General features: G+C 48.7%; 1 protein-coding gene across 1 annotated transcript in view; it reads left to right on the forward strand.

Annotated features, from left to right (window-relative positions):
- The window catches only part of LOC309401624 (uncharacterized protein), a 45,925-nt gene that overhangs the window by 15,942 nt on the left and 17,862 nt on the right, over positions 1–12,121 (forward strand). The window contains exons 10-21 of the mRNA XM_081970692.1: positions 1,804–1,962; positions 2,123–2,263; positions 3,481–3,603; positions 4,252–4,404; positions 4,936–5,088; positions 7,477–7,617; positions 7,867–8,028; positions 8,102–8,263; positions 9,448–9,615; positions 10,605–10,750; positions 10,796–10,913; positions 11,633–11,935. Of these exons, the coding sequence (XP_081826818.1) occupies positions 1,804–1,962; positions 2,123–2,263; positions 3,481–3,603; positions 4,252–4,404; positions 4,936–5,088; positions 7,477–7,617; positions 7,867–8,028; positions 8,102–8,263; positions 9,448–9,615; positions 10,605–10,750; positions 10,796–10,913; positions 11,633–11,935 (1,929 nt within the window). The remainder of the gene's footprint in view (positions 1–1,803; positions 1,963–2,122; positions 2,264–3,480; positions 3,604–4,251; positions 4,405–4,935; positions 5,089–7,476; positions 7,618–7,866; positions 8,029–8,101; positions 8,264–9,447; positions 9,616–10,604; positions 10,751–10,795; positions 10,914–11,632; positions 11,936–12,121) is intronic.

Raw genomic sequence — 12,121 nt, forward strand, 5'->3', positions numbered from 1 at the left:
TGGTTAAGTGTGAAAGAGTGTCGTCGGTGTCTTTTTTCAGTGCTGCTGTAACTTTGAACCGTCACTAAATGAACTGTTGTAAGTCAGGGAGTACCTGTAATTAAGACTCACTGCTCTAATTTTTATTTTCAGTGTGCATTGGAGGAATTTTGCTCCAGAAAATAGTAAGGCAGACTCCTACAGGCAAAAGGATGTACTCATATTTATAGATTTCAGGAGAGAAAATGATGCAGTCATGCACAGAATAATAAAATAACAGAATAACTGAATAGCCAAATGACAGAAGAGTGACAAAATACTCTTAAGAGAGTAAGAGAATTACAGAATAATAACTGAATGACAGAATAACAGAGTAGTGGAATTGGAAGGGACCTCGGAGGTCTTCTAATCCAACCTCCTGCTCAAGCAGGAGACCCTTCTCTCCTCCTCCCCCTCCTCAGAATAACAGAGTTTTTCACACTTATGTCCGTTGCAGTATCCCTATAACCTCGTGATCAAAATTCATATCCTTGGCAATTGATTCATCCTTATGACGGTTGCAGGTTCCCATTTGCGACCTTCTGACAAGCAAAATCCATGGGGAAACGAGATTCCCTTAACAACCAGTTTCCTAACTGAATCCACTGATGTCATTCACTTAACAACCCTGGCAAGAGAATTTGTCAACTGGGGCAACGTTCTCTCAAAACATGTTTCACTTAGTGACAGAAATGTTGGGCTCAATTGTGGTCGTATGTCGAGTGCTGCCTGCATTTTTGAACTTTTTGCCATGGGCACACGCAGAAGGTGTAGGCCAGGGGTGTCCAAATTTGGGAACTTTAAGACTTGTGGACTTCAACTCCCAGAATTCTGGAAGTTGAAGTCCACAAGTCTTAAAGTTCCTAAGTTTGGACACCCCTGGTGTAGGCCATCTTAGAATTGTTGAGGCACCAGCCTGTTTTACAAATGTGTGTGAATATGTTGTTGTTAAACAATTACAAAATGATAAGAGCGGTGCGCTGGCCTAGAGGTGGCACTCTCACCTCACAATCAGGGAGCTGTGAGTTCAATCCCATGTAGAGGCAGATATTTCTCTGCCTGGGCACAATGAGAATGTATCTGCTGAACAAAACTCCAGATTGGCGACAGGAAGGGCATCCGGCCATTAAATACTCCACTAGCTCCATTCAGTTGCCCAGACTTCACCCTACAAGGGATTATGGGGTCATTAAAAGATGATGATGATGATGATGAACCAATTGTAAAATGATCTCATGCCTGCCAAAACTCTTTTCAACTTTCCCACGTGGTCACTGGGTTAGGGTTCCAGATAGCATCCAAAAGTAAATCAGAGTCCGAGGCAAAAGATTCCTCGAAGTTCCAATTGATGAAGAGAGCCATGTTGGCACATCTGGGAAAAACCAATTCTGAAAGCTTCCTGGTTTTCCCCCCCCCAGTTGAAAGTTCAAGATCTCCCCCCCCCCCACACCCACCAGTCCATCCCATGGTCCCATCTCCCACTGCCACGCTGGCAGCTCCACCCCTCCAGTTCCGGTCAGGTGCAGAGGTGCAAAAACAAAGGATGACCTTGGCTTTCTGGAAAGAACGTTGTTATGGCTACACATCACCCAACTCCGTATAATCCCCCCTCCCATTTTCCCACAATAGAAAATGAATGGTAAAAAGTGTGACAGGCCTGAAGCCCAAAAGGAAAGATGGCTTGCAGGCCTGACACACTGTTGGAATTAAGGCATCGGGTTTCCCAGCCGGGTTTTTATCTCCGTGTATCTAAATTTTAATTCCTACCTATCGATCCTGCTGCAGTTAAGGTGGAAGCTTCCGGAGAGGAGCTGGGGGTCTGCAACCCCAGAGAAGGACCTGGGTCTTCTGTGGCAACCAGGGGGGACCCCTTCATCCCCCAGGCCAAAGGGAGCAGGAGAGTAAACTGCCCAGGTGGAAAAGAGAAAGACAACTTTCTGGCAGGTAGGTGACTTGCCAGTGGCTGCCGACCACATATCCCATCCCATTAGGTACACTTTCCTGGCTGCCAAGGGGAGGGGGCTTTGGTGGGGAAGGGGATTTTCTTTCTGTTCTTGTCTCTGGCAAAGCCAGAATTGAGGGCAGCATTTGTGGGTGTCTGCAGTCAAAACGGAGCAGGAGACCAGCAGCTGCCCACACCAGGACCTGCCAGGGGACCTCTCCTTGGTGATTGTCCGTGAAAGTGGAAGCCCAGAGAAAGCCCAAGACCGATCCGGCATCTCGGCTGTTTGTGGTAAATTTCCAGGTCTGGTTTTGGGGTTGAATTTCATGGGTGACCTGAAACATTGGGAGAAGGGGAGATGGGTGGAAAGGAAGGGGGGGGGGACAGAGAAAAAGAAGGAAAGAAAAAAGGGTAAGAAAAGGGGGAGAGGGAAAGAAAAGAAAGAAGGAGAAAGGAAAGATAAAGGAAAAAGAAAAGGAACAAATGTGGGAAGGCAAGAGAGAGAAAATGAAGGAAAGAAAAAAAGTAAGAAGAGGAAAGAGAAAGGAAAGAAAGGAGATATAAAGGAAAGAAAAGAGAGGGGGGAAAGGAAGGAAGGAAAGAAAGGGGAGAAAGGAAAGAAAAAAGTATGAAAAGGGGAGAGAGAGAAGAAAGAAGGAAATAAAGAGAGATAAAGAAGAAAAGGAAGAGGGGGAGAGGGAAAGGAAGGAAGGAAAGGGAGAAAGAAGGAAAGAAAAATTTAAGAAAGGGGAGAGAGAGAAAGGAAAGAAAGAAGGAAAAATAGATAAAGAAGGAAAGAAAAAGGTAGAGAGGGGGGAAGGAAGAAGAGAAGGAAGGAAGGAAGCAGAGATAGCAGAAGGAAGAAAGGAGGAAGGAAAAGGGAAAGAAATGATTAAGGGAATGGCAAGAAAGATAGTAGAAAAGGGAAGGAAGGGAGGATCGATGGAAGGACAGAAAAGGGAAGGGGAAAGGAAGGAAGGAGAGATGGGGAAGAAGGAAGGAGAAGGAAAAAGAAGAGATAGAGGAAGGTAGGAAAGAAAGAAGGGAAGACAAGGGGGAAGAGAGCTGTAAGAAGGAAGGGAAAGAAAAGAGAAGAAAGGATGAGAAGGGAAGGGAAGGGAAGAGAGCTACTCAAAGGAAGATCCCTCGCAGGCAAATGTCTGGGTGTTTCAGGCAGGACTGGAAACGTTCTGGGTCCCAAGACAGCAGTCAAGATCAACCTTCCTTCACTCAGCACCCTTTCAATATCTTGGAATACAAAGCCCATCCCTCCCAGCCAGCTGGCTCAAAGCCCATTTTGTTTAGAAATGTGGTCATCATACAGTCTGTTTCTTGGTCCCCCTTCTCCTGGCGTCACTCCCTGCCCACCTGTGGATGGACGTCGAGGTCCTTGGGGTCAACCAGCAGCAGGTTGAGGGGGGAGAGTTGGGGAGAAACTGGAGGGAGGGGCATAGAAGCAGCCTTTTCCACCCCCTCCAAGTCCTTGCAGTAGAGATGCCTTCATTGTACTCCCCTCCCAGTTAAATCCGAGGAAGAGCACCCCCTACGAGGCCACGGGGATGACTTGGAAGAGAAGAGCTACCACCACTTTGGCCATCCAAGGACCAGGTCCAAGCTGGGACTATGGGTCCCGTATTCGGCTGGTAAGGCAAAGACCATTTAGGGCAGAGTCGGGTGTGTGTGTGTGTGCACCTCTGGTGGGTGGGAAGGCTGTTGTCTCTACCCCACAATTTTGTGTTCCGTGTTTGAGTGATTGTGGACAAGGTTTACTTGGGAAGATGAAGAAGAAGTTGAGGTTGAGGTGGGGGGATAAAGAGGAAGTCAAAGTTGACCTGGGGAGGTGAAGAAGAAGTCAAGGTTGACCTGGGGAGGGCTGAATTAGGGTAGAGGGCATTTTGGGGGTCAAAGAGGTAAGCACTTCAGCAGGAAGTGGGAGACCTCACATAGGTGGCTCAGAGAAGAAGCAGGAGGTGGTGGGAGTTTCAATCCTAGGAAGTCCTGAAAGGAAAGAAAGTCCAAACCCAGGTGAGATGTTGGAGAAGGAAGGAAAGAGCTGGTCCAGAGGTCCCTGCCCAGCCTAGGTGTCCAAAGTGAAGGACAAAGGGAGAGCTTCTCTGATTCCCATCCCTGAAGGACAGGTTCCAAGCATGGTTGTCCGATGATGATGATGATGCCAAGGTCTTTGGAGATCTACCTTGAGTTCCTCCTCTCCCTCCCCCTCCTTCCTCTTTTCTCTTTCCTCTCTTCTCCTTCCCCCTTCCTCCTTCCTCTTCTTCTTCCCCTTCTCCTAGAGTGGAGCCCTGCCACAAGTCCTCTCCATGGCTTGCTCAACTGCCTGAAGGACATCCCCGTGCCGAGACCACCGCCCCCACAAATCTTGCCGGGGAAACGAGGAGCAATTGGGGAGAAGGAGAGACGAAGAGGAGGAAGACGAGGACGCTTCGGTAGGCCAGGGGTTGGAAGAAGGTGGTGAGCCTCAACCAGTTAATGAAGGAAGGGTTCTCCAACCTTGGCAGTTTCCAGGAAGGTAGACTTCAGCTCCCAGAATTCCACTGCCATTGATGAGAATTCTGGGAGTTGAAGTCCACTCGCCTTCAATTCGTCAAGGTTGGGGGACTCCGAGCTAGGTAGAGCATAGATCAGGAGGTCCACTCGGTCCCGCATTTCCAAATTTCAGCCCCAGCCATGCATCTCACTCTTCCCCAGATGTTGTATTCCGACTTCCATCATCCCATCCCATCGTCCCATCATACAGGCAGTTGCTGATCTGTAAACCAGTTGGTTTCAACTTTGGTTCCCAAAGAGAGACACGGAAGCTCCCGAGAGCCCGGTTGAGTGGGGAGGATCCCTTAAGCAACCTTAGGAGCAGCACCTTCAACCAGAGCTTGAAAGAAACCCAGGTCCCTTCGACATGGAGGGCAACTCCTAAACCCAGGGCCTGCCTGCCTCTTCCTCCTTTCCTTGTCTCTTGCCAGGCCCTCCATCCGATAATTGTCCTCCCCAAGGATCAGAAGCCTGTCTCGGGGAAAAGCCAGCCCAGCAGTCCTTCCTGCCCCAGGGATATGCCAACGGGCACCATGAGAGACAGCCGGCAGGGCAGAAAGTGGAGACGGCGATGGGGCAGGAAGGTAAGTCCCATCAACAGGAGAAGCCTTGAAGATCCAGCTTCTTCAATGGCCTGTTTTTATCTATCATCTATCCATTCTCTCTCTCTCTCTCTCTCTCTCTCTCTCTCTCTCTCCATCTATCCATCTATGTATCTCATCTAATATCTATCTATCATCTCTTATCTATCATTCTCTCTCTCTTCTGCCTTTCATCTATCTATAATATCTCTCACTCTCTCTCCATCCATCCATCCATCCATCCATCCATTCACCTCTCTCTATTCTGCCTGCCTGCCTGCCTATCTCTCTCTCTCTCTTATTTATCATTCTCTCTTCCGCCTTTCATCTATCTATGCTCTCTCTCTCCATCCATCCATCCATCCATCCATCCATCCATCCATCCATCCATCCATCCATCCATCTCTGTATTCTGCCTGTTTGCCTGCCTATCTCTCTCTCTCTTATCTATCATTCTCTCTCTTCTGTCTTTCATCTATCTATAATCTCTCTCTCTCCATCCATCCATCCTCTATACATTCTGCCTGCCTGCCTACCTGCCTGCCTGCCTATCTATCTAATCTATCTAATCAATCAATCTAATCTATCTATCTATCTATCTATCTATCTATCTATCTATCTATCCAAGCGCTCCATGGCATAGGACCTAGTTATCTGCAGGATCGCATCCTACCACACACGTCCCTGCGACCTATCCGCTCACACAGGGAGGGGCTCCTCCTGGTGCCGTCTGCTAGGCAATGCCAGCGGGCGACGCCTAGGAGTAGATCCTTCTCTGTGATGGGCCCAACCCTCTGGAATGACCTCCCCCCAGACATTCGAACTACCACCGACCTCCGTTCCTTCCGGCAAAAGTTAAAGACTCACCTATTTCAATCAGCTGGCCTGGCACTTTCTTAGTTTTACCTCCCGGGGATTTATTTTATTTTAATTGGGTTTGGGGTTTTAATTGTGATGTTTTTAGGATTAGAATATATTTATTTCTTAGTACAGCCTATCTCCCCCTCCAAATGTATCTTAAATGTATTTTATTATTATGACCGATTTTATTTGTATTGACTGTACACCGCCCCGAGTCCCTTTCTGGGAGAGGGGCGGTCTAAAAATCTAAGAAATAAATATCTATCTATCTATCTATCTATCTATCTATCTATCTATCTATCTATCTATCTATCTATCTATCTATCTATCTATCTTCTCTCTCTCCTCTGTCTTTGATCTTTCTATCATCTCTCTCTCTCTCTCTCTCTCCATCCATCTATCTCTATCCATTATCTTTCTCTGATCTCTCTCTTTCTCCCTCCCCCCTCTCTCATTTATATCCTCACTTTATTAATTGTATTGATCCCTCGAGGTGGTGAACATCCTTAATATCTTTTCCAGCTGCTATTTTCCCCACAACCGCCACCCTGTCAGCTGGGTTGAGCTGAGAGAGGAAGTATCTGGTCCAAAGTCACCCAACTGGCTTCCATGCCTCAGGCGGGACTAGAACTCACTGACTCCTGGTGATTGGTCCTCAGCCAGCACACATATCCCACAATGAATCCTTGGTCCTAGGAGAAAACGGCATCAGGGTTGTTTCCAGTGGTGGGATTCAAAAAATTTAGCATCTGGTTCTCTGCCCGGTTGCTGGGTGGGCATGGACAAGGTGGGTGTGGCCTACTTGGCCTCCTGCACCGTGGCAGGGGGGATGTTTTTTCCCTCCCCAGGCTTCGGAGCTTTTCTCAAGCCTCCAGGAGGATGAAAATGCCCCCCGGGGGGTGTTTTTGCCCTCCTGCTAGTTCCAGTAGGCCCATTTTTCATCCTCCTGGAGCTCTGGACAGTTTGCTTGAGCCTCCGGGAGGATGGAAACGGCCTTCCCCGGGCTCTGGAAACCCTTCAGAGGCAAGAAACAACCCCATTTCCAGACTTCTGATACTTTTGGTAGGCCCATTTTCCGCCCTCCCAGAGGCTCCACACGGGCCCTGCACTTACCTCACATCCAAAATGGGGCGCGTGGAGACTCCTGGGAGGGATGGGGAGGGCCAGCCAGTCCTTGCAACTACTGGTTCGGCGAATCAGATTAAAATTAACATCCAGTTCTCACGAACCGGTCCGAACCAGCTGAATCCAACCCCTGGTTGTTTCACATCTTCAAAGGACAACCTTGTTCTTAAGACTTGTCCACTGAGTATGTTCAGTTGGTCTGCTGGATCTCTAGCTTACCTTTACTCCAGGAGCAATTATCCCATTGGCAGTTTCTCCTACAACAGCAACCCTCTGAGGTAGACTAGGTTGAGTGCCCAGACGTCAGCCAAGGAAGTTCTTTCCTTGAGACTGGACTTCAATCCCATTGGCCCCAGTTCTCTTTCAGTGGATCTTCTGCTGATGTTTCTCTTCTGTTCCTCACAGGTCTTGGAATCATGAAGGAGCATCCTCCAAGTGCCTACATCCAGCCCATGTCCCCTGCTGTCAATTCATCAATCAGCAGCTCCCCGGATTGTCTTCCCTGGTGGACTCCAGAACCTGCCAGATGGAGAAGGAAGGAAGATGGTGAGATCCTTCTTGACCTGGGGTAGCAAGGTAGACTCTGATCCTTCAAGAGCCGGGACATCTTGGTGTCCATCTCTTGGCAGAACATCTCTGTGGGCCAAGGGTTGTGATTGGGATCTCAAGCAGAGATGACAGTGAGGGAAGTGGGCAGCTAACTCGAGAGTCTTCATGATCAACCACTGTGGTACGCTTTCACTGCTGGTCTTGGCCATGGTAGCTTGGCCTGTTTACCTTACCTGTCTTCTACAGAGCTCGGCCAAACCCAGAGTCCTTTGCAAAGCCTTGGGAAGGGGTTCAAGGAGACCCCATTGAGTTCCCCCAGCCAGGCTTCTTCACCGGCCATCAGCAGCTCCCCGAATGGTCTCCAAAGATGGACGTCGGGGCCAACGCAGCGGGCAAGGAGAGAGGAAGGTGAGGAGGTTGGGGACTCAGGTCTGGTGGGTTCCAGGTTGCAATGCTGAGCTAAGGACCCTCAACTCTGTAGGACTCAGTCAAAGCAGCAATCCCTTGCAAGGCCTGGAGAAGTGCTTGAAGGACATCCAGAACCCGCGATGGTCCCCAGCCGTCACTTCCTCCATCCATAGCTCACCGGACAGACTCCGCCAGTGGACACCAGAGCCAGCGCCATGGGCCAGGAGGGAGGGAGGTGAGAGGTAGCTCCATGTCCCACACTCCCCAGTGGGATGCTTTGATGGTGGGGAAAGGGGGAGGAAGTCCAATCTTCTGGGAATGCTCCTCTGGGGTGACCTGTTCTCAGTTCTGCCACCACTGGGTCTATGGGTAGTGGAGAGGGAAGGATTCAGTTGAGCTCACCTACAATCCTTCTTGTCTGTCCATCCGTCCATCATCTCTGTCTATCATTATCTCTCCCTCTTTCTATAATCTCTATCAATTCTATATCCATCCATCCATCCATCCAGAGGTGGGATGCACATACTTTAACAACCGGTTCACTGAAAATGTGAGACCCATACACACATGATTCACACATGCGCACTACGCGCACGCACCTTTCACACTTGCCCTGCAACACCTAAAACAAGGCTTTGTAGATGGGTGCAGCTTCCTGCACACCTGCCAGGTCAGCCACGGTTAGTAGAACGGGAGAGGCGCACAAATCACCTTTGCTGTGGGGTGGAAAGTGAGATATCTAGGACCGGATAGTGTCGCAGTGGGTGGGTGGGGCCAACTGGTGCTCGGATGCTCGGAACTACCAGTTTGGGTGAACCAGTTCAAACCGGCATCTGTATCTGCCTGCCTGCCTTCCTGTCTATCTATCTCATCTATCTATCTAATCTCTCTCTCTCTCTCTCTCTCTCTCTCTTTCTTTCTGTCTGTCTCATCTATCTAATCTCTCTCTCCTCTCTCTCTCTCTCTCTCTCTCTATCTCATCTATCTATCTCATCTATCTAATCTCTCTCTCCTCTCTCTCTCTCTCTCTCTGTGTCTATCATCTATCTAATCTATCCATCCACCCATCATATCTCTCTTTCATCTCTCATTGTCTTTCTCTCTATCTGTCTATCCATCGTATCTCTCACTCTTTCTCATCTTTCTCTGTCATCTCTATCTACCTATCATTCTCTCTCTCTCTCTCTCTCTCTCCATTCTTCCTCTCTCTCATCATCATCCTCGCTCTCTCTGTCATCTATGTATCATCTAACAAACCCTTTTTTTGCGGGGGGTTGTCATAACTTGTAACAGTTGCTAAGCGACCCATTATAAGACGAGGATGCCCCACAAAAGGGAATGCTGGTGTGTGTGTGTGTGTGTGTGTGTGTGTGAACCGTGTGCTGCCAGTGGTAGCAGCAACTCACCTTTTGCAAACAGGAGGAAGCCCCCCGAGGGTCCCACCACTTCAGGGCCTGGAAAATTGCCTGAAAGAGATTGCCCCCAGCAGAGACTTCTTCGTGGCCTCCAGTCCTGCAGGGCGTAGTTTCTGCACTCCAAAGCGGCCAGGAATGGAGGAGGCTCATTCACCAAGGCCTTGGCCTGCAGGTAAAGAGGGAAGCTGCAAGAAAATCTGGTTCCAGAGGTCATTGAGAGCTTGGTCTAATGGTTATCACCAAGATTCTAGTCCTCTCTGATGACTAGAGAATTGAGGCTGGGTATGTGGCAGGAAGATGGAATTCTTCTGTGGCTGCCCTCAAGTGGTTTTCCCCAGCTCTTGTAGTGCAACAAACCAGCATTTGTCAGCCTTAACTATCTTCAGATGTGTGAACTATAACTCCCTGAATTCCCTGCTGGAGAATTCTGGGAGTTGAAGTCCATGGATGATAGATACAATGGATGGATTGACGAATAGATACAATGGATGGGTTGATGGATGATAGATATGATGGATGGAAGAATGGATTAATAGATACAATGGATGGATAAATTGACGAATAGATACTACAGATAAATTGATTGAAAAATAGATATTATAAATAGATTGATGGAAGATAAATGCAATGGATGGATGAATTGATGAATAGATACGAGGGATGGGTGATAAATGTGGTGGATTGATGGATGATAGATATAATGGATGGATTGATGAATAGATACAATGGATGGGCTGATGGATGATAGATATGATGGATGGAAGAATGGATTAATAGATACAATGGACGGATAAATTGACGAATAGATACTACAGATAAATTGATTGAAAAATAGATATTATAAATAGATTGATGGAAGATAAATGCAATGGATGGATGAATTGATGAATAGATATGATGGATGGATTGATGAATGGATGGATGATATACAATAGATGAATTGATGAATAGATTGATCAGCTAGACAAATATAGAGATCAATTGATGGAAGGTAGATAGATAGGTAGGAGTTCTTTATGATGTGATTGTGGGACTATGCCAGATTGGACCAACATTTTGGAGAGGACACAGCTTGGCCCAGTTCAATATGCAGTCAAGCCACCCAGCCTCATCCTCCTTTTTGGAACCGATGTACGTCCACCTCTCTCTCTTTCCTCATAGGGAGCCTTCCTCCACCATGCGCCTCTGATTTGGAAGCGGCTGCTGAAAATTCTCCCCTCCACCGGCTGATGAACTGCCTGAAGGAAATCCCAATACAACGGCCAAGTTACCTCAACCCACCAAGTGCATCCTCCTCCTCTTCCACCTCCTCCTCCTCCTCCTCCTCCTCCTCCTCCTCCTCCTCCTCCTCCTCCTCCTCCTCCTCCTCCTCTTCCTCCTCCTCCAGCTGCAGTGAAACCGAAAGGGACCAGCAAAGCCCAGGAAGTTCAACCTGGTGGGATGGGGGCCAAGGTCGGCATCGGCTGCCAGGTGGGCTTCAGGAACTCCAGGATGTTTAAGAGGAGTGGGAGTAGAGGCTGACCAGATCCATGGTCCCCTGACCCTTCTGGCTTTGTTGACCAGCAGTGGCGGCGGCAGAGGGGAAGGGAGAAAGAAGGGATGGTTTTTCTCGGAAGTGGCAGGCGTGCACTTGAGCTTGTGCAGCTCCATTTGCACAACCGCCACTCACATAATCGGAGCTTTGAGTGTGCACTTCCAACACTTGTGCAGCCCAGTAAGTGGGCCATGGCTGGGGTGGTGGTGGTGGTGGTGGTGGTGGTGGTGGATACTGGTCTAGATGAACCTCTTGAACCAAAGATCTCAATTCCAGAGCAGAATATGAGACACGAGATCTTCCCATCTTGGACACCTCTAGTTAACGTAGTTTTCTTGACTTTGTACACACGTTCCCAGGATCCGAGAGGGATGTTCTTGTAGGACCAAAGGTGATGATGGAGGCCAAGGAGAAGATTGAGCGTGCACAGCTTCATTTGTACAAGCAGCAGGCATGCCTGCCCCTCACCCAATCAGAGCTGTGCGCATGGTCTTCCAACGCTTGTATGGACCAATTCAGAAAGCAGGCTGTGGCTGGTCCTGATGAACCTCTTGAATCAAAGATCTCTCAGGTCCAGAATATCAGACATGAGACCTTCCATTTTGGACGCCTCCTTCTAACACGGTTTCTCGACTTTCTATACCTATGTTCCCAGGATCCGAGAGGGATGTTCTTGTAGGACCGAAGGTGATGTTGGAGGGTAAGAGGAAGTGTCCGTCCGCCCAACTTCCTGCAGAAGAGGAAGAGCAGTTACCTTACACGCGAGAGGCCAATTTTACCGACGGGGGCGATGAAGCATCTTCTGCCTCTCTCTGTGGCAACCCGGAGAATGACGCAAAGGACACTGCAGATGTCAAGCAGATGTTTCCTTCCATCCACCCTCTACGATGCTCCACAGCTCTGCAGGATGTGATGTCCAGAGCATCTGAAGCAAGGGAAGATGGGCCACCTTCCACACGTACGTAACATGGAGGTGACTTCTATGACAATGAGTTGGCCTCTTTGGGGACTTAAACCTTAAACTTGGGGGAGGATCCTGGTTTGCTGGGAGGGGGAGATTTCTTTGGAGAACCTCAAGGGCGCCAAGGGTGAGAGCAGGAAGGAAGCATTCTGCACAGCAGTCAAAGTATGGATGAAAGAATCC

This window comes from Natrix helvetica, assembly GCF_964273705.1.
Source record: "Natrix helvetica genome assembly, chromosome: Z".
NCBI classification, from domain to species: Eukaryota; Metazoa; Chordata; class Lepidosauria; order Squamata; family Natricidae; genus Natrix; species Natrix helvetica.